Genomic DNA, 17,730 nt, shown 5'->3' with positions numbered 1-17,730 from the left:
TTTGGAAAATGTGGTGATGGCTTCAAATGGAATTGTAGGAATGATTTCAACTCCCCACTTATTGCAACAATTAGAAATGCATTTTGTTGGCTGTCCCCATGGCTTAGCGGTTAAGTGCCCGTGCTCCGCTGCTGGCGGCCTGGGTTCAGATCCCGGGTGTGCACCAATGCGCCACTTCTCCGGCCATGCTGAGGCCGCGTCCCACATACAGAAACTAGAAGGATGTACGACTATGACGTACAACTATCTACTGGGGCTTTGGGGGAAAAAATAAATAAATAAAAATTAAAAAAAAGAAAAGAAATGCGTTTTGCTCCAAGTTACAAAAGAGTTGACTTTCAGGAACTTTAACAAATACGGCTTGATTTTTCTCACATAATAAGTCTAGAATTGGGCTGCTGCTGGCTTTGATTCAATGGCTTGATAGAGCCCATGGGACATTCTGGAGAGCAAAGAAGGAGGAGGGAGAAAGGGCACAGGAAAAGCCCAGCCCCAAATCAGAGAGTCAGCCCCTCCCCAATTTTCTCCCTAGTAGGCGGTCCATTTCCTCTGACTCAGCTGTTTTCCTAACCTGAGGCCCATGTCCTGTTCCTGTCTAATCAGACCTCTCCCCACAGCCCAGTTGTTCCTAAATTCAGGACCCGATTCTGCTTCAGCACCACAGACAATGCCATCCCTACCTTCTGGTCTCCAAGGTCTGCTCCCCAAGGACTAGACTGTGTCTTGGCTGAAAAGAGCGCCCCTCCCGCTGTGGGCTGACCCTGATGGGAGAATTGGGAGAGGCTTGGGGACTCAACATGAACAGGATAAGGGCCTCCCAATCTCGGCAGGCCCTTCTCAGACTCCTTGCCACCCCCAGGGAATAAGACCTTATATTTTGACAGAGAAGAGCTTCTCACATGCCTTTGGTTTCTTGCCTCTCAGGGGAGACTTAGCCTCCAATCTTCTCAGAAATCCCTCCCTGCCTTGGGAAAGCTCCTGTTTTCTCCTCTCCCACATGTTACCTTACAGACAAGAAAGGCCTCTCTTCCTGATGATGCTGATATGTCAGTCTCTCTCCCTCTCCCTCTCTCTCCTTCACACTCTTCCTCTCTTCCTCTCTTTCCCTCACTTAGTCTCTGGCTGGTACCCCAGTGGAGCTTTAGAGGACAGAGAACAAGAGTAGCTCTCTGCCAAATCTTGAAAGATTTTTTTTAAAAATATGCCTCAGTGTCTGTCTGATAAATGAAGGAATGAAACATCAGGAGGCTGACTGAAGCATTGTCTTTGGAAGTGATGGAAGACATTCAAAGTGTTTAGGCACATGAGGGGGCTTGCTGAGGTTGGGAAAAAAAGTTCTGCAACATCTGAGATGGGTCACTGTCAGTGGGAGACCTAGAGGCTACAAGAGGGAGATAAGTAAGGAGAGGAGAATTAGGAGTCACTTCATGGAGGAGAATTGTGGAGGCTGGAGGAGCTGTGGAGAAGATGGGCAGAGACATTCTGTACATGTATGTGCAGGGCTCACAGGAAATGTGAGGAGGAACAAGGACCCAGTCACAAGTTCTGTCTCACCCTGAACTCAAACAGCTCAACCAAGTCTGGCACTGGAGTAAGGGCTCCAGTCTCAGTCCAAGCCTCTGTCCATACGGTCTCTCCATGCAGATGAATTCAAGAGTTCACCCAATGCTTCCTGAGGCCTCTGAGGAGCTCCAGCCCTGGAGTGGGTTCCACACAGAGAGGATTCGGTCCCAGGAGAGTCTTGGTCTCTCACTCCTCTGTCTCCATGAGGGAGGCTCCAAGAAACCTATCTGGGGAAAATAGATCCTAAAACTCCACATCTCTCTTGAGGGAAGTGGGGGTTGCTCCTCAGGAGAGGTGGCATTTCAGGGTAAAGGAAGAAAGAGGGGTCCACCCTGCTGTGTCCCAGGAGAGAACAGCTCAGCTTTCACTTGCCCTGCAGTGGCCTGAGGGAGAGAGGGGTGTTTTGGTTGAAGGGAGAACCTTGGGGGGCACAAACCACACATTTCAATCAGAAAGAGCCCCCAGCTCACTGACCACCCCACAGACATCCTCACCTCCCAGCTGGGAGAGGCTGAACAGATGGTATGAAGGGAATCTAGATGATCCTCTGCAGCCCAGAGATGCAGCCGCTGCTGCAGCCACAACTGTGAGGGCAACAGGTCTGAGGAAGAGATTTCTGGCTGAGGCTGCAGTCAGAGACTCTGTTTCTTGCAGTGGACCCTGGGGGACGGTGCAGATACAGTCTGTAACCTTCAGTCAGTGACCGTGAAGGAGGGGCTGCCTGTGCCTCCTATCCCATTCTCGAATCCAGCCCATGGATTTTCTGGACCGACTTCAGCCCAGTCGACCCACCTTCAGATCCTGGAGGTGGCCAACAGACACCATAATCCCCCTCAGGCCACAGACCCTATCAAACCTCTAAGAGAGAATCTGGGGCTGACTCAACCTCCTTGGGGCCCAGGGGCCCACCATTGCTCTCTGAGCATCAGGTTTTCCAAGATGTGGGAAAGTGGGAAGACTTTAGGATAGAGAAATATTATGTGGAATATGACTTGCAATATATGACACTGTTTCTGGAGGTGACAAGAAGCCAAGGGTCCCCAGGAGAGAACCCTAGAGACAGGAATCACCTGCTCCTTATCTGGAGCTGGGGGTTTGGGGAGTTGATCAGGATCATGGGGCTGAGAGAGTGGGAGGCTGATGTGGAGGTTGCCCCCAGGATGATGCTCTGGTGTCTGAGTCTTTTTCTCCTCTCCAGCTTGTACCAGATACTCCAAATCTACACCCCTTTCACCTGATGTGCAACCATCTTGGATTCTAAACAGCACTATGTCAGCAGCTTGTGTAAGAGGATGCTTTTCTCCCCACTGGGCCCCAAGCCCTCTCCCCTTTCCTAAGTCCTCACCCATACCTCAGGGTCCCAAGGTCATGACACCAGCCCTACATGCCAGGTGATCTTCCTAGGAGGTAGTAGGTCTGTGGATAGAACGATCAGAGATGTTCAGCCCATAGCTAAAAACCTATATGTGATTTTTCAGGCCTGATCATAGGCAAATAGAAAGGTTTTCCCTGGCTGTCCTCATGGGAAGCCACCATCCCTTCACTCTTGACTCTGGGAGCTGGTCAGGTGGGATCTGCTTCCCCAGTAGAGAAAACGAGCATGAGTCCAGGAGGCAGGACTTGGGGGCTCTCGTCCTTCCTTGCTGCCTCACTTGGGTAAGCCCCTTGCCTGTCTGAGCTTCAGGGTTCACCTGCCACATGCAGAAATGGGCCCGGATGATCTCAAAGGGGCAGTCACAGCTGACTCTGTGGTCTGAAGTTTCCTCTTCTGGGCATGTGGCCCTTTCTTCTTACCACAGGCTTCCTGTCTCAGCTTCCTCTGCCCTCTCACAGCTGCAGTTTTCTCTTCTCTCTCAGAGGGACCCTGGAAGGAGGACCATCCCAGGGCAGGAGGACAGAATGTTGCTGCATCTGCTGCTGCTGCTGCCTGTGCTGTGGGGAGGTGAGTGGTCAAGGGGAGAGGGGACCCCACTCTGGGGAGGCACCAGAGCTCCAGGCTGAGTTTCTCTCTCTCACCAGTGCCCACGGCTCAGGATCAGAGGTACCAGCTGAAACTACGGGAGTCCGTGACAGTGCAGGAGGGCCTGTGTGTCCTCGTGCCCTGCAAATTTTCCTTTCCCTGGACTGCCTTTGGAACCTTCCACGTGTTTTGGTTCCGGAAAGGGGAGGATAGAAACCGTAATTCACTGGTGGCCACAAACAAAAGAGAACAGAAGCTGCAGGAGAGCACCCAGGGCCGGTTCTTCCTCCTCGGAGACCCCCAGGCCTACGACTGCTCCCTGAGCATCAGAGACGTCAACATGGGGGACAGTGGGACCTACTTCTTTCACATGGAGGATGCCTTGAGGAAACACTCGTATCTAGATAAGACGCTCTCTCTGCATGTGACAGGTATGGTAGCGGCCCAGGTAAAGGCCCCAGAGTGTGAGGCACTGGAAATAGAAAAATGAAAGTTCTGTTCTTCCTAGGTGTGGGGTGTGGTGGGGACGGTGGTGGAAAAACCCTGGGGCAGGCTGAAGATACGCCAAGGGGCCCCAACATCCTCCCTCTCCTCACCAGCTTTGACCCAGAGGCCCGAAATCCTTATCTCGGGGCCCCTGGAATCTGGCCTCCCCAGGAACCTGACCTGCTCTGTGCCCTGGGCCTGTGAGCAGGGCACGCCCCCCATCTTCTCCTGGACATCAGCTGCCCTCACCTCCCTGGGCCCCAGGACCCACCTCTCCTCTGTGCTCACCCTCACCCCATGGCCCCAGGACCACAGCTCCAGCCTGATCTGTCAGGTGAAGTTCCCTGCAGCTGGTGTGACTGTGGAAAGGACCATCCAACTCAACATCACCTGTGAGTGTTGGGCCAGGACACTCGGGTCACTTGGGGGGGGGGTCCAGGGCAGAGCTGGACCAAGCTGGATATAGGGGTCCTGATAGTCCAACAGGGAGGGTTCCTCCTTTACCTGTTTCCATGGCTCCTGGGGGGAAAGGCCCAATGCCCACCCATCAGTCACCATGGGTGTTAAGGCTGCTACATCTTTCTGTCGCAGATGCTCCACAGAACACGGCCATCAGCATCTCCCAAGGAAACAGCACAGGTAAGAAAGAACCTCTTCTCTCCAGAGCTGGGCTGGATGCAGGTCTAGCTGGATCTAGAGCTCCAATTGTCCGGGGACTAAGTGAGAGATAAGTGAGAAGCCAGCTACTGAGGTCTGATGTGGGGAGAGCACAGAGGAAATACCCTACAAATCCCAACTCCCTGAAGTTAGTCTTTTCTCACCCATAGCTTTATCTGGCCAAATCCAAAGGAAGCTGTCACATCCCACTTGTTTCACCTTCTCTCTGACGTGTTAGCTCCTCCTGCTTCCATAGCCCCTCGTTGGTCCATTAACTGCATTTGTTCACTACATCCCTGTCCTGAGCCCTCTGTCTTCCATCTGCCCAACACTCTGAGCAGCTCAGGGAAATCCTCTGGGCCTCTTCTGAAGGCCTGAGGCCTGACTCTCCCGGTCCCCTCTTCAGAGTTAGTGTAGAGAGAGATGCTGGCTTCGCCCACCCCATCTCTCTCTGTCTTTGCCTCTTTTTTGGCATCTCTCTCTCCAAAGCTCTCAAGATCCTGCAAGACGCCTCGCCCCTCCCTGTCCTGGAGGGCCAGGCTGTGAGGCTGCTCTGTGTTGCTGACAGCAACCCACCTGCAGAGCTTAGCTGGTTCTGGGGGTCCTCAGCCCTGAATGCCACCCCCATCTCCTCCACTGCCATCCTGGAGCTGCCTCGCGTAGGGACTACAGGGGGAGACTTCACCTGCCTCGCTCGGCACCCGCTGGGCTCCCAAAATGTCTCTGTGAGCCTCTCTATGGTCTGTGAGTGTGGAGAGCCCCGGGGCAGGACATCTGGTTCCTGGGGAGGGCATAGACACCACTGACCTTCTCCCCCCTCCCCACAGACCCCCCACAGCTGCTCAGACCCTCCTGCTCCTGGGATGACCAGAGTCTGCGCTGTGGTTGCTCATCCCGAGCCCAGCCGGCCCCCTCCCTGCTCTGGTGGCTGGGGGCGGGTCTGCTTGAGGGGAACAGCAGCAACGCCTCCTTCACGGTCACCTCCAGCTCCGAGGGTCCCTGGGCCAACAGCTCCCTGAGCCTCAGCTAGGGGCTCACCTCTGGCCTCCCAATCAGTTGTGAAGCCTCGAATGTCTATGGGGCCCAGAGTGCCACTGTCGTGCTGCTGCAAGGTCAGTGGTCAGCCGAGGGGTGATGCCTGGGGAAAGATGGGCCTGGATGCTTCTTTTAGTTTCCTAGGGCTGCCGAAACAAAGTACCTCAATCAGGGGGTTAAACAATGGAAATTCATTGTCTCACAGTTCTAGAGGCCATAAGCCTGAGGTCAAGGTGTCAGCAGGGCTGGTTCCCTCTGAGACTGTGAGAATCAGTTCTAGGTCTCTCCCCCAGCTTCTCGTGGTTTTCTGGCAATCTTTGTCGTGCCTTGGCTTGTAGAAGCATCTCCCCAATCTCTGCCTTCATCTTCACATGGCGTTCTCCCTCTCTTTGTGCGAATTTCCCCCCTTTAATGAGGAGATCAGTTATATTGGATCAGTGCCCAACCTAATGTCCTCATTTTAACTATTACTGCTTTAAAGACCGTGTCTCCAAATAAGGTCACATTCTGAAGTACGGAGCAGGGAATATGGCAGGGTGTGTATGGATTTCAACATATGAATTTTGGTGGGGGAAACAATTTAACCCATAACAGCCCCAGAGAGATGGAGCTTGGAGGAGAGACACCCCAAGGCCCGGACCAGAGTGGCTGGGGGTGTAAGATCCTCAGTCCTGTGGCCAGGAGAAGGGGCGGGTCCAGGGTCTACAGGGCAATGGAATGCAGAGTGACTGAGTCCTGTTTGGGGAGTGGGTACACTAAGGGAATAAAGGGAGAGACGTGGCCAGTTGGGAGGATGCCATGTATTGGGGTTGGAGTTCACTCAAAACTCAAATTATCTACAGGTAAATCAGAACCCAGGGCAAGGTGGGTCCTGGGAGCAGTCGGGGGAGCTGGCATCATGGCCCTGCTTTCTCTCTGCCTCTGTCTCCTCTTCAGGTGAGAGTGGGCTCCAGGGACAGAGGGAGAGACTAGGGATGGGAAGGGCATAAGGTCTCAGAAGCTCAGAAATCCTGAGCTGGAGGAACTGGACTGGTTGGAAAGTCAGGAGCCAGGAAAGAGAGGCTGAGTGGTGGTGTGAATCAGCCTATAACCAACAGGGCCAAGTATTGGGTCTCTTCCCAGCCCCTGATCCAGCTCTTGGGGTAGGGGGAGCACCAGGAGAGGGGCCCCACTTCTGCATACCTCATTCAGCACTTCCACGCTCTTCACAGGGAGTAGGGGGTGGTCTGCATACTCCTTGCCCCAAATAACCAGGCTGAAATGCCCTGGGCTGTTCCCTTAGAGTGAAGACCTGCAGGAATAAGGCAGCCCAGCCAGTGCAGAGCATGGACAACGTGAACCCAGTCGAGGGCTCAGGCTCCGGGGTGAGTGAGGGGACGTGTGCTCCATTCAACATTATCCCTGGTGGATGCTGCCTCGGGAAGGGCCCGTAGGAACTTCCTTGTTTACATGCAACACTCCCCGGAGTTCCACACGTGGTCATTTTAAATTATTGACTCAACTACTCTGATGTGTCTCCTTCTGGTGGGATAAGTGTGTAGTCCCGTTAGTTTGTTGGAGGTATTCATGCTTCATCTGTCAGATGATCATATTCCCCTGGAATATTAGCCTTTTCTTCTGGTGTTGATCACTGAGGAAGAGTAATGGCCCAAACCGAGTCTGTGTCAGACCCACTGGGTACAAGGAGAGTGGTGGACATGAGCTCTCTGGTAGAGAGCCAGGGTATCCCAAAGTCACGATTCATCACTCCATTTACATTTTCCAATCTACCACCATGTTTATTTAGTATCAACACTGAACTTATTGAGGTATACTTTACACAGAATAAAATGCACCCATTTTAAGTATATGGTTAAATGAATTTTGACAAGTGCATACACCCTGTAACCAGGTCCCCAATCCAGACATGGAGTATTTCCCTCACTCCCCAAAATGCCCTTGTTCCCCTTCCCAGTCAACCCCTGGTTTCCAGTGATCACTGATTTCTATCATGATAGATTAGTTTTCTCTGTTCCAGAACTTCATATAAATGGAACCTGCAATATTTACTCTATATATCTGGCTTCTATCACGTCATTAAAAGATATAAAAATCCTAAACACGTATGCCCCCAATAACAGAGCATCATTCATCAAAACAAATGAACAAAAACTGACAGAGATGCAGAGAGAAGTAGACACACCCACAATCACAGCTGATTATTTCAAAACTTCTCTCTCAGTAACTGGTAGAACAAGGAGACAGAAAGTCACTTTTTTACTTCAATTTTCTTAATTCCCTATATTGTTTCCCCTGGTTGATCTTGGGGAATGGAATCCTCACTGTGTGCTAAGTCCCCATCAGGAATCGTGGGTACCGGAATCAGGACATATCTTTTCCATTACTTTACTTACAAAGTTTCAGTAAACGTTTTGTTTTAAGGAATGTCTCTTGTAGTCAGTAGAGCATAGTGTTTGAAAGCCTGTGCTCCAGAGCCAGACCACTTGCATTCAAATCCCCTTTCCCTACTGATAAGCTATGTGACCCTGGACAAATGGTGTTCCCTCTCTGACCTCTGTTTATTTTCTGTGACATATGGGACTATGAGGAGACCCTGTGTCACAGAGTAGTTGTGAGGAGTACTTAAAACAGCATCTGGCACACACTGAGCACAGGACTCATTATTATCAATCAGAATCCTTGCGTCCTACAGCTAGTAAGTTCCAAGGGCGGTTTGTTGTTGTTGTTTTATTCCCTGTTGCATTCCCAGGGCCTAGAGGAATGCCTGACTCATAACTCACAGCAGGTACTCAATAAATGTTTCTGGAATAAAACATTGAATAATCATATTGCTGGAAAACATTTTCTATTAAAATCTCTGTCTGTGTCTTTGATGGGTGAGGTTCATCCATACTCAAATACTGTATGATTATTCACAGACATGTTTCTTTCTTTCCCATGTTTTGGCTGCAGTAGATTAGCACAGCTGATCTGTCATTGAATTTCATCTTTCTTTTGCCCACTCTGGGCAGCCTTCTCCTTCTCTTCTATTCGCTCTGCAATAGCGAAGCCCTTTCCTCCTGATCTGAGGACTGCTTGTCTTTGCCTCTCTGAGCTGCTGTTTGATGGTTTCTGTTTCATGCATCTGTAGCATGAGGGTGTTGTGAGCAGGAAGCAGATATGGGCGAGTTGTCTGGTGCTGTCTTTCATGCAAGCCGTTCTCTCTGCTCTGTCTTCTAGGACCTGTCTGGAAACTGGCTATGCCCCCCCAACCCCTGCTTTGTATTTCAAAATATCTCCTATCCCAAATCTAAAACTTGAAATGTACTTGTTTTCTATTTGTTTAGTTCCTGCCTCTCCTAGAAAATCATCAGCTGCTTGGTGTCAGGGGCTGGGTCTGCTTTCTTCATCACTCCACACACAGCACCTGGCGCACGGCCCCTACAGAGGATGGTGCCATAGTGAGAAAGAGCTGGATTTGAGTCCTGGCTCAGTGGTGCATGTATAGAGACATGTGTCTTCAGGGCAATGCATGTAATGTCTCTTAGCCTCAGTTTTACCGTTTGTAAGATGAAAATGATAATCACATCCTCTCCCAGCATTTGTTTTTAGAATATAACATGATTAATATAAATACTCACTGAGGATTGGACAGTGCTAATTATTAACTATTTTTGAATAAATGAAGGGCAAAATGATCAACGTTCCATCAGTCCCAATCCCATTCTGGTCCTTGGCTACTTTCTCCCTCACCCTATTGCCCAGCTCTGAATCCTTCTCTTCCTTCCACTCAGGCTCATCAGCACCAGGTCTGGACAGACTCCCCTTCAGACCACCCAGCCCCTGCAGGGGCGAGCCCCGTCTCAAGAGAGGAACAGGAGCCCCACTATTCTCTCCTCCAATTTCCCAAGCCTCAGGAACAAAAAGGCACCAACACTGAGTACGCAGAGATCAAGACACACAAGTGAGGGATTTTTATCTCACAGTTCTGGAGGCTGGAAGTCTGAGATCAACAAGTCAGCAGAGTTGGTTCCTTCAGAGGCCTCTCTCCTGGGCTTGCAGACAGCTGTCTCCTCTCTGTGTCCTAACATGGTCTTCCCTCTTCTTATAAATGTTTCCTCTTCTTATAAAGATACCAGATGTATTGGATTAGGGCCCACCCTAATGACCTCATTTTCACTGATATACTTCTTTAAAGACACTGTCTCCAAATACAGTCACATTCTGAGGTCTTGTGGGATAGGACCTTGACTTATTAATTTTATGATTTATCAGCCCATAACACTCAGCCTCTAATTGTTTTAAAATTAATGGCCTTCCTGGCAATGAAATGACTCCCCTAGTATATGTGGAAGACCACAGGACTTGTGTCCAAAAGAACTGAGTTCAAATCCATCTATACCACTTATTGACTGAGTCCCATTATCTCTCTGTTGTTCACTTTACTGTTCTGCAAAACAGGGGAGTCATCCTTCTAATCAGATTATTGTGAATGAGCCTTGAAAACATACATATAAAACAGTTAACAAAATCTTGGTGCAAAATTATTTGTGAACTCTGAACACAGGCTTCTGTCAAGACTTTTGTTGGCTATTTTAATGAAAGTTTCTGCTCACAATTTCTCCTAAGGCTTGGAGGGGCCAGTCCCATAGGCCACAGAACTTTCTCCTCTAGGATTGGAAATGAGGCAAGGATGGCTGCTTTAACCACTTCTGTTCAACAATATACTGTAGATCCTTCCCAGTGCAATAAATGCAAGATAGAAATAAGAGCTCTCCAGATCATAAGGTAAGAAGTAAAAGAGTCTGTATTCACAGATAACACAATTATGCCCATGGAAAATATAATTATTCACAAAGAAGCTGCTAAAACCAATAAAAGAGTTTAGCAAGATGTTAAGATATTAGTTCAAATGAAAAAATTATTTTTCAATGCTATATATTGGCCAAGGACAATTAGAAATTAAACATTTTTTTAAAGATGCAATTTACCGTAACAAGAAAAAAATTGAATGAAATATATGCAAGCTCTGTACATTGAAAGAATTACATAGTATTGCATAAAGTAATGAAAGAAGATCTAAATAAATGGCGATATATACCGTGTTGATGGATTGGAAGACTCAATATTGTTGGGATGTCAGTTTTTCCAATTGATCAATAAGTTCAATACAATCTCATATTCTCAGTGAGAGCTTTGTAGAAATTGATGAGCTAATTCTAAACTATGCAGAGAAAAACAAACAACTAGAATATCCTAAGAAATTTTGGAACTGACAATAAAGCCATTGAAGGAGACCCCTCCAGTTCCTGTCCCTCTGTCCCAAGATACCCACCACCTCTTGCACAGCCACCAGCTACGCAGGAGAAACATGTCCTCCACATCCAGGAGCAAGTCTCTTCTCCCAACAAATCCCAGTGGAGGATGATTCCCAGCCTGGTGGTCCTCATTCCTTGTGTCCTGAGCACCAAAACACCCAGTAGAGTGGTCTGCATGGGCAAAGCCCCAGAGGCAGGGCAGAGCTTGTCATGTTCTGGAACAGTGAGGGGCAGTGTGGCCGGGCAAGGGGACAGCTGTCCAGAAGTCAGACATGGAGGCCAATGGGGCCGCTGTGGCAAAGTGGGCAGTTGTTCTCTCTCCTTTAATTCTCCCTACAACCCCATCCCACAGAGAATCCCAGCTGCCTCTTGAGAGTTCCCGTGTTCCAGGCCCTCTGATGAATTAAGTGTGCTGTCCCACCTACTCCTCATGACCTTCCACCATGACAGTCCTGGTCACGTCCCTTCTGCCAATTCCATCTAGATTTCTAGTTCCTGATGCCTCATCCAGCTCCCCACTGGACAGTAAGGAGAGTGTCCTGGTCTGTCAAATTTACGTCTCTTTCTCCTCTCAGAAGAGAGTAGGACTTATCCCTATGTGTTTGGAGAAATGAAGGAAAGGATAAATGACTGAAAGATGGCCTCCCCACGTTGACAAGAAACATAACTGAAACTTAAGGATTAAGAAAGTTTGAAATGATGTGATGCCAACAGATATACCAGGAAGAACTAAAAGTTCTTCCATAAAAACATAAAACAGTTGGTGTCACTATCTTAACATCAGATGAGTGAGTCCTTGAGGTAAAGAGCATTAGGAATGGGCACTTCATAAAAATCAAAGGTTTAGGTTTCCCCCCATAAAATATAAAATTCTAAATATGTATGCCTCTACAATGGAGTCTCAAATTCACAAAACACATAAATTCACAGAATCACAGCTCCTGTCACAGGAAGCTCCGGGTGCCTAGACACTTATGACTCCCCACTGGACAGTGACTCTTGGGGCAGCACTCGGGACTGATGTGTGACCTCGTGAGCAGAGAGGGGTTGTTCTACCACGTGGCCCCCAGCCCACTTCTCTCCCATCTCCCATGTCCCTACATATTAACCCTGGACCAACCTCCACAGATATCTACAGCCTGTGACTTGGGGGGTGTGACCAGAGGGACGTATTTCACTTTGCAGAAAATGACCCCTGAGGGAAAGGACATCAAAAGGGAGGCAGGAGATGGGCTGGGGCCCTGTATGGGGTGTGAACTTGGGTGAGGCTCTCACCCTCTCTGGCCCAGGCTCCCCAGGAGTGGATGTGGGTGGTGGATCATTGACTCCATGGGCTGTCCTGCCCCTGACAGTGTCTGGGTCTGAAGTTCCTCCTCTGAGGAGGGTCACTGTTCTGACATCACCCTCAGCTTCCTGTTGGAGCCTCTACAAAATCTCGCAACTTTTAGGTCCTGAGAGAGAACTCTGAGAAACAAACTTTCCTGGGGAGCCTGGCACTGCCAACCCCAGACATGCTGCCGCTGCTGGCCCTGCTGTGGTGGAGGGAGGCGGCCGAGGGCCAGGGGGAACCAGGGGAGGATTACTGGCTAGAAGTGCAGGAGTCAGGGATGGTTCATGAAGGCCTGTGCATGTTCATTCCCTGGTCCTTCTCCTACCCCTGGAATGTCTGGGTTGTCTTTGCCCCAGCTCACGGCTTCTGGTTCCTGGAAGGGACCAATACAGACCAGGATGCTCCTGGCCACAAACAACCCAGATTGTGAAGTGCAAGAGACCCAGTGCTGATTCTGCCTCCTCGGGGACCCCAGGCCTACAACTGCTCCCTGGACATCAGAGATGCCAGGAGGAGGCACAACAGTTTGTGCTTTTTTCGAGTGGAGACAGGAAGTAGAAAATGGAGTTACATATCTAACCATCTGTCCGTGCATGTGACGGGTAAGCAGTGGGTTCCAGGAGAGGCCACAAGGGAAGGACATGGGGGTCTCAGGGCAGGGTTGGGATGGGACTCTCCATCCTAGGAGAGGGTTGAGGGGTACAGAGTGTCAGGGCTCAGAAGGAGGAGCTGGACCAAAGTCTGAGGCTTCTCTCAGGGCCGAACCTCGAAACCTCCTTCCTGACCCCCATGTCTCCCTGTCACCTCACCAGCTTTGACTCACATGCCTGACATCCTCACAACCAGGACCATCCACCTCAACGTGTCCTGTGAGTCCTGGGCCAAAACAACCGGTACCCTATTGGGGTCTTGAAGGCAGTAGGCATGGGGGCTAGGGCCTCAGACACTGGTGTTGGGTCCCAGAATCCAGGCTGGGAGGGGGTCACAAGGATGCCCACCTCCACTCTTGTCCCATTTATGCAGCTCCTGGGGACAAGGGCCCATGTACACCCAGCCCTCACCACTGATGCAGGGCCACCATGTCTTTCTGTCCCAGACTCTCCACAGAACTTGACTGTCACTGTCTTCCAAAGAAACAGTTGTAGGAAGCAGGGCCTCTTCCAGCTCAGGGTAGGGCCAGTTCCCTGCCTCACCCTGGACTCACCCCAGTGACCAGAGACTCTCTTGTGGGTGAACCCAATGGACCCTCCCATCCTCAGCCCCCATGGCTGCTGTGAGTAGCTCTCCGCATCATCCTCTCACTCTCCTCAGACTTCTCCACCCCCCTTCTCAGCTCCAAAAGGAGAACAGGGCAGCATTCACAGGGTAGAGCCCACGTCTCGAGGCCCTTTGTCATCTGTCTCCTGATGACTCCTCCAGCCTTGTCTTTTTATTTTCCCTAACAATTGTTTATTTAAGTATTTTTGGACAGGTGATATATTCACATGGCTAAAAATTCAAAATGCACAGCAGAGTCTGTCCTCAGATGCCCAATCCCCTCCTGGGAAGTGACCAATGTCCATAGGCTGCTCTGAGCCTTGGTTTGTTCACCTAAAGGATCCTAGGAGTCCTTTGACATCAGTCGTACAGACTGTCCTCATTCTTCTCTGTGACTGTTCAGTCTTCCATGGCCTGGATGGATCTGATTCTGAATGCATCTTCTGTAAAGGAATACCATGGTATTAATTTTTTACTACTGACTGAAATGCTGCGATGAACAATGTCATATCTACTTTCTCATGTGTGTATGTGTGTGTGTTGTGTGTATGCCTTTGGAATAAATTCTTAAAAGTTCAAGCACTGGGTTATGTGTTCTTTCTATCTTTTTAAGTGAGGTATAATTGACATATAACATAAATTACTTTCAGGTGTACAACATAATGATTCGATATTTGTATACATTGTGAAATGATCACTACGATAAGTCTAGTTAACATCCCTCACCATACATAGTTACAGAACTTTTTTTCCTTGAGATGAGAACTTTTAACATCTACTTTCATGGCAACTTTCAAATATGCAATACAGTATTGTTAACTATAATCACCATGCTGTACATTACATCCCTACGAGTTAGTTCCTTTATACCTGAAAGCTTGTACCCTCAAACCCCCATCTCTGGCAACCACCAATCTCTTCTCTGTATCCATGAGCTTCTTTTTTTTTTTTTCTTTTTTAGATCCCACATGTAAGTGAAATCATGCAGTATTTGTCTTTCTCTGTCTAACTTAGCTGACTTAGCATAATGCCCTCAAGATTCATCCAAGTTGTCACACATGGCAAGATTTCCTTCTTTTTTATGGCTGAGTGGTATTACATGGTATATATACTGCATCTTCTTTGTCCATTCATCTGTTAATGGGCATTTAGGTTGTTTCCAAGTCTAGGCTATTGTGAATAATGTTGCAATGAACATAGGAGTACATATATCTTTTCAAATTAGTGTTTTCATTTTCTTTGGATGTATATCCAGAAGTGGAATTGCTGGGTCATACGGTATTTCTATTTTTACTTTTTCAAGAACCTCCATACTGTTTTCCATAGTGACTGCACTAATTCACATTCCCACCAGCAGTGCACAAGGGTTCCTTTTCTCCACATCCTCTATTTTTGAGAAATTGGCTAAACTGTTCTCCATCGAGAGTGGACAAGCTGACATCCCCTCCAGGATGGGTGAAGTGTGTGTGTTCTCTCAGCCTCACCAAACTGGGAGTGGGGGAACTTTTACATCTTTGACCATATCAGGTGAACACTGGAATCTCCGTGTGGTTTTACTTGTCATTTCTTTTGTTATGCATGATGTTGCACGTGATTTTATCTGATGAAGAGTCATTTGTGTTTCTTTTATTCAGTGAACTGTCTCTTCATAGTCCCTGCTAGTCTTCTACTGAGTGAGTTGACTTTTTATTACTCAATCTTGGAAACTTTTTTCAAGTGAGAGGAATTAGCCATTGTTCTGTGATAGGATTTGTGAGCACTTTACTCAGTGTGCTGTTACCTTTTTATTGCTGGTCAGTAATTGCTACAATGCTTAGCGATCTGTTTATGTCTGTGGTCACATTTATCAATCTCTTCTCTATGGCTTCTGCATTTCCCACTTTGAGTTTATAAAAACAACTCCCTGCTTTTCCTCCTGTGGCCTTGTCTCTGAAAAGCCACCCCGTGCCTCACTCCCTTTCGCTTCAACTCTGCAGGCCTATTTGCTTTTCCCTGGACACGCACAGGCCTTGGTCGTCTTTGCACTCTCTGTTCCTCCTTCCTGCAATTCCCTTCCACACTCTCAGCATCATCTTACTGCCCCTGCTTAACCCCCACTCTTGATTTCAGATGCTTTCTCCTCCAGGAAGCCCTCTTGGCCCTGCCGTCTCATTTACATTGCTATCCTCAGAGCCCCTGCAGCCCAGTGTCACCACCATCACATGTGTCATGTGGTGTGAGCATCTGTCCCAGAGTCCCCACTCCCCACCAGACTGGTAGTTTCTAAGAGTGAGCCCCCTCAGAGACACCTCGTTAAATCAGTCAACTTGTGTCAAATTAGAGAAAACTGAAGGAAAAGGGTTTTCAGGGTCAATGTGGGTTCTGAGTGAAGGGGGTGAGGGATCCGGGGCAGGGCTGACACCTTGTAGGACATCTTATAAAGCCCAAGACACTCCCTCTGTACTTCCTGGGGCCTGAATTCAGCCAGACAGCCCATCAGGACAGAGAAGAATCTACATCGAGTGCAGATAGAATGGGGCCTGAGCAGTGATCTGGGCCCCTACTCACTACCTCTCTCTGGGTCCCTCTCGCAGAGTCTGGGTCTCTCTCAGTCTGTGTGTCTGAGTCTGTCCCTCTCAGCCGGTCTCCTTCTGCATCTTTCCTCTTTCTCTGGACCTCTATGTGTCTCTGACCGTCTGTCTCTTTTTCTCCAGCACCCACAGTCCTGGAGAGTGGCTCATCTCTTTCAGTTTTGGACAGCCAGTCCTTGCTCCTGGTCTGTGTTGTCAACAGCAACCCACCTGCCAGGCTGAGCTGGGCCCAGGGGAGCCTGACCCTCTAGCCCCTCACAGCCCTTGAACCCTGGGGTGCTGGAACTGCCTCGAGTACACGTCAGAGATGAAGGGAAATTCACCTGCCGAGCTCAGAACCCTCTGGGCTCCCAGCACTTCTCTCTGAGCCTGTCCCTGCAGAGTGAGTGTCCAGGGGCTGCACACTGGACCCCAACCCCCCAATGCCCTTCAGCTCACTGGTTCCTCATCCTGACCCTGGTAGCTCCTGGGGACTCATCTCTTCCCTGGGTCTCTAAACCCAACTCACCTCCTGCCAGAGACCATCATGGTCCACTTCCAGCACAATGTGAACAGTTATGTGTCCTCTCCATGACCAGAGACCCAGCTGCAAACACCACAGGGTGGATTGGAAGGCCTGGAGTGGTCTGTCCCCTGCGGGACTCTCCCCCAGATTCCTCCCTCTCCCTGCATCTGGCAATGTCTCCACCCACAGCTGCGCCAAGACCTCTGTGACTCTGAGACTTTGCATGAGCAATTCCTTCTCCTGAAATACCCTTCCCTCCCCATTCCTGCCTCTCCAAGTCCTGCTCATCCTTCAGCCTCAGTGTTAAATGCCACCTAAAGTTGTATGTGTGAATGTGTGTGTATCACTGTATGATCCTTAGCAGAGGGACATTCAGTCATTTATTTACTCGTAGACTCATTTCACAAGTGTTTATTGCACACCTACCACTTGCCAGCATTGTCATAGGGGCCAGCATTACATCAGTGAACACAACTTCAAAACCCACTGTCACCCAAAGAATTCGAAGAGACACTTCAGCAAAGAAGATACAGAAATGACTAAGGAGCACATGTAAAGATGGTCGACGTCATTAGTCATTAGAGAATGCAAATCAAAACCACAGTGAAATGTGACTTCACCCATTAAGACAGCTATTATGTATTTAAAAAAAAAGATAGAAAAGAACAAGTGTTGGTGAAGACTTGCACAAATGGAAACACTCATGCATTGCTTGTGGGAAGGAAAAATGGTGCAGCCTCATGGAAAACACTTTGGAATTTCCTCCAAAAGTTAAACACAGAATTACCATATGACCCAGCACTTCCACTTCTAGCTGTGTACTCAAAAGAATTGAGAGCATGGACGCAACAGACACTTGACACCATTGTTCACAGCAGCGTTATTCACAGTAACAGTGGAACAAACCCTAGTGTCCATCAGCTAGAAGAATGGATGAACCAAACGTGGTATATACATGCATTGAAATATCATTCATCCCTAAGAGGAATGAATGAAATTCTGACACATGCTACAACGTAGGTGAACCTTGAAAACAACATGGTAAATGAAAGGAGCCAAACAGAAAAGGA

General features: G+C 48.9%; 1 protein-coding gene across 1 annotated transcript; it reads left to right on the top strand.

Annotated features, from left to right (window-relative positions):
- The first annotated feature begins 3,404 nt into the window (after positions 1-3,404).
- On the top strand, positions 3,405-11,102 carry LOC101405313 (sialic acid-binding Ig-like lectin 5). Its single transcript, XM_087421252.1, has 9 exons — positions 3,405-3,505; positions 3,583-3,954; positions 4,123-4,401; positions 4,601-4,648; positions 5,156-5,410; positions 5,494-5,778; positions 6,544-6,637; positions 6,984-7,065; positions 9,475-11,102. The coding sequence occupies exons 1-6, from the start codon at positions 3,463-3,465 to the stop codon at positions 5,694-5,696; spliced, it is 1,200 nt and encodes a 399-aa protein (XP_087277378.1). The 5' UTR covers positions 3,405-3,462; the 3' UTR covers positions 5,697-5,778; positions 6,544-6,637; positions 6,984-7,065; positions 9,475-11,102.
- Positions 11,103-17,730: the final 6,628 nt, after the last annotated feature.

The sequence above is a fragment of the Ceratotherium simum genome, chromosome 33, assembly GCF_057802395.1.
Source record: "Ceratotherium simum simum isolate JZ-2026a chromosome 33, ASM5780239v1, whole genome shotgun sequence".
Classification (NCBI taxonomy): Eukaryota; Metazoa; Chordata; class Mammalia; order Perissodactyla; family Rhinocerotidae; genus Ceratotherium; species Ceratotherium simum.
Note: the sequence above shows the minus strand (reverse complement) of the source record. Positions and strands in the feature narration are given on the sequence as shown.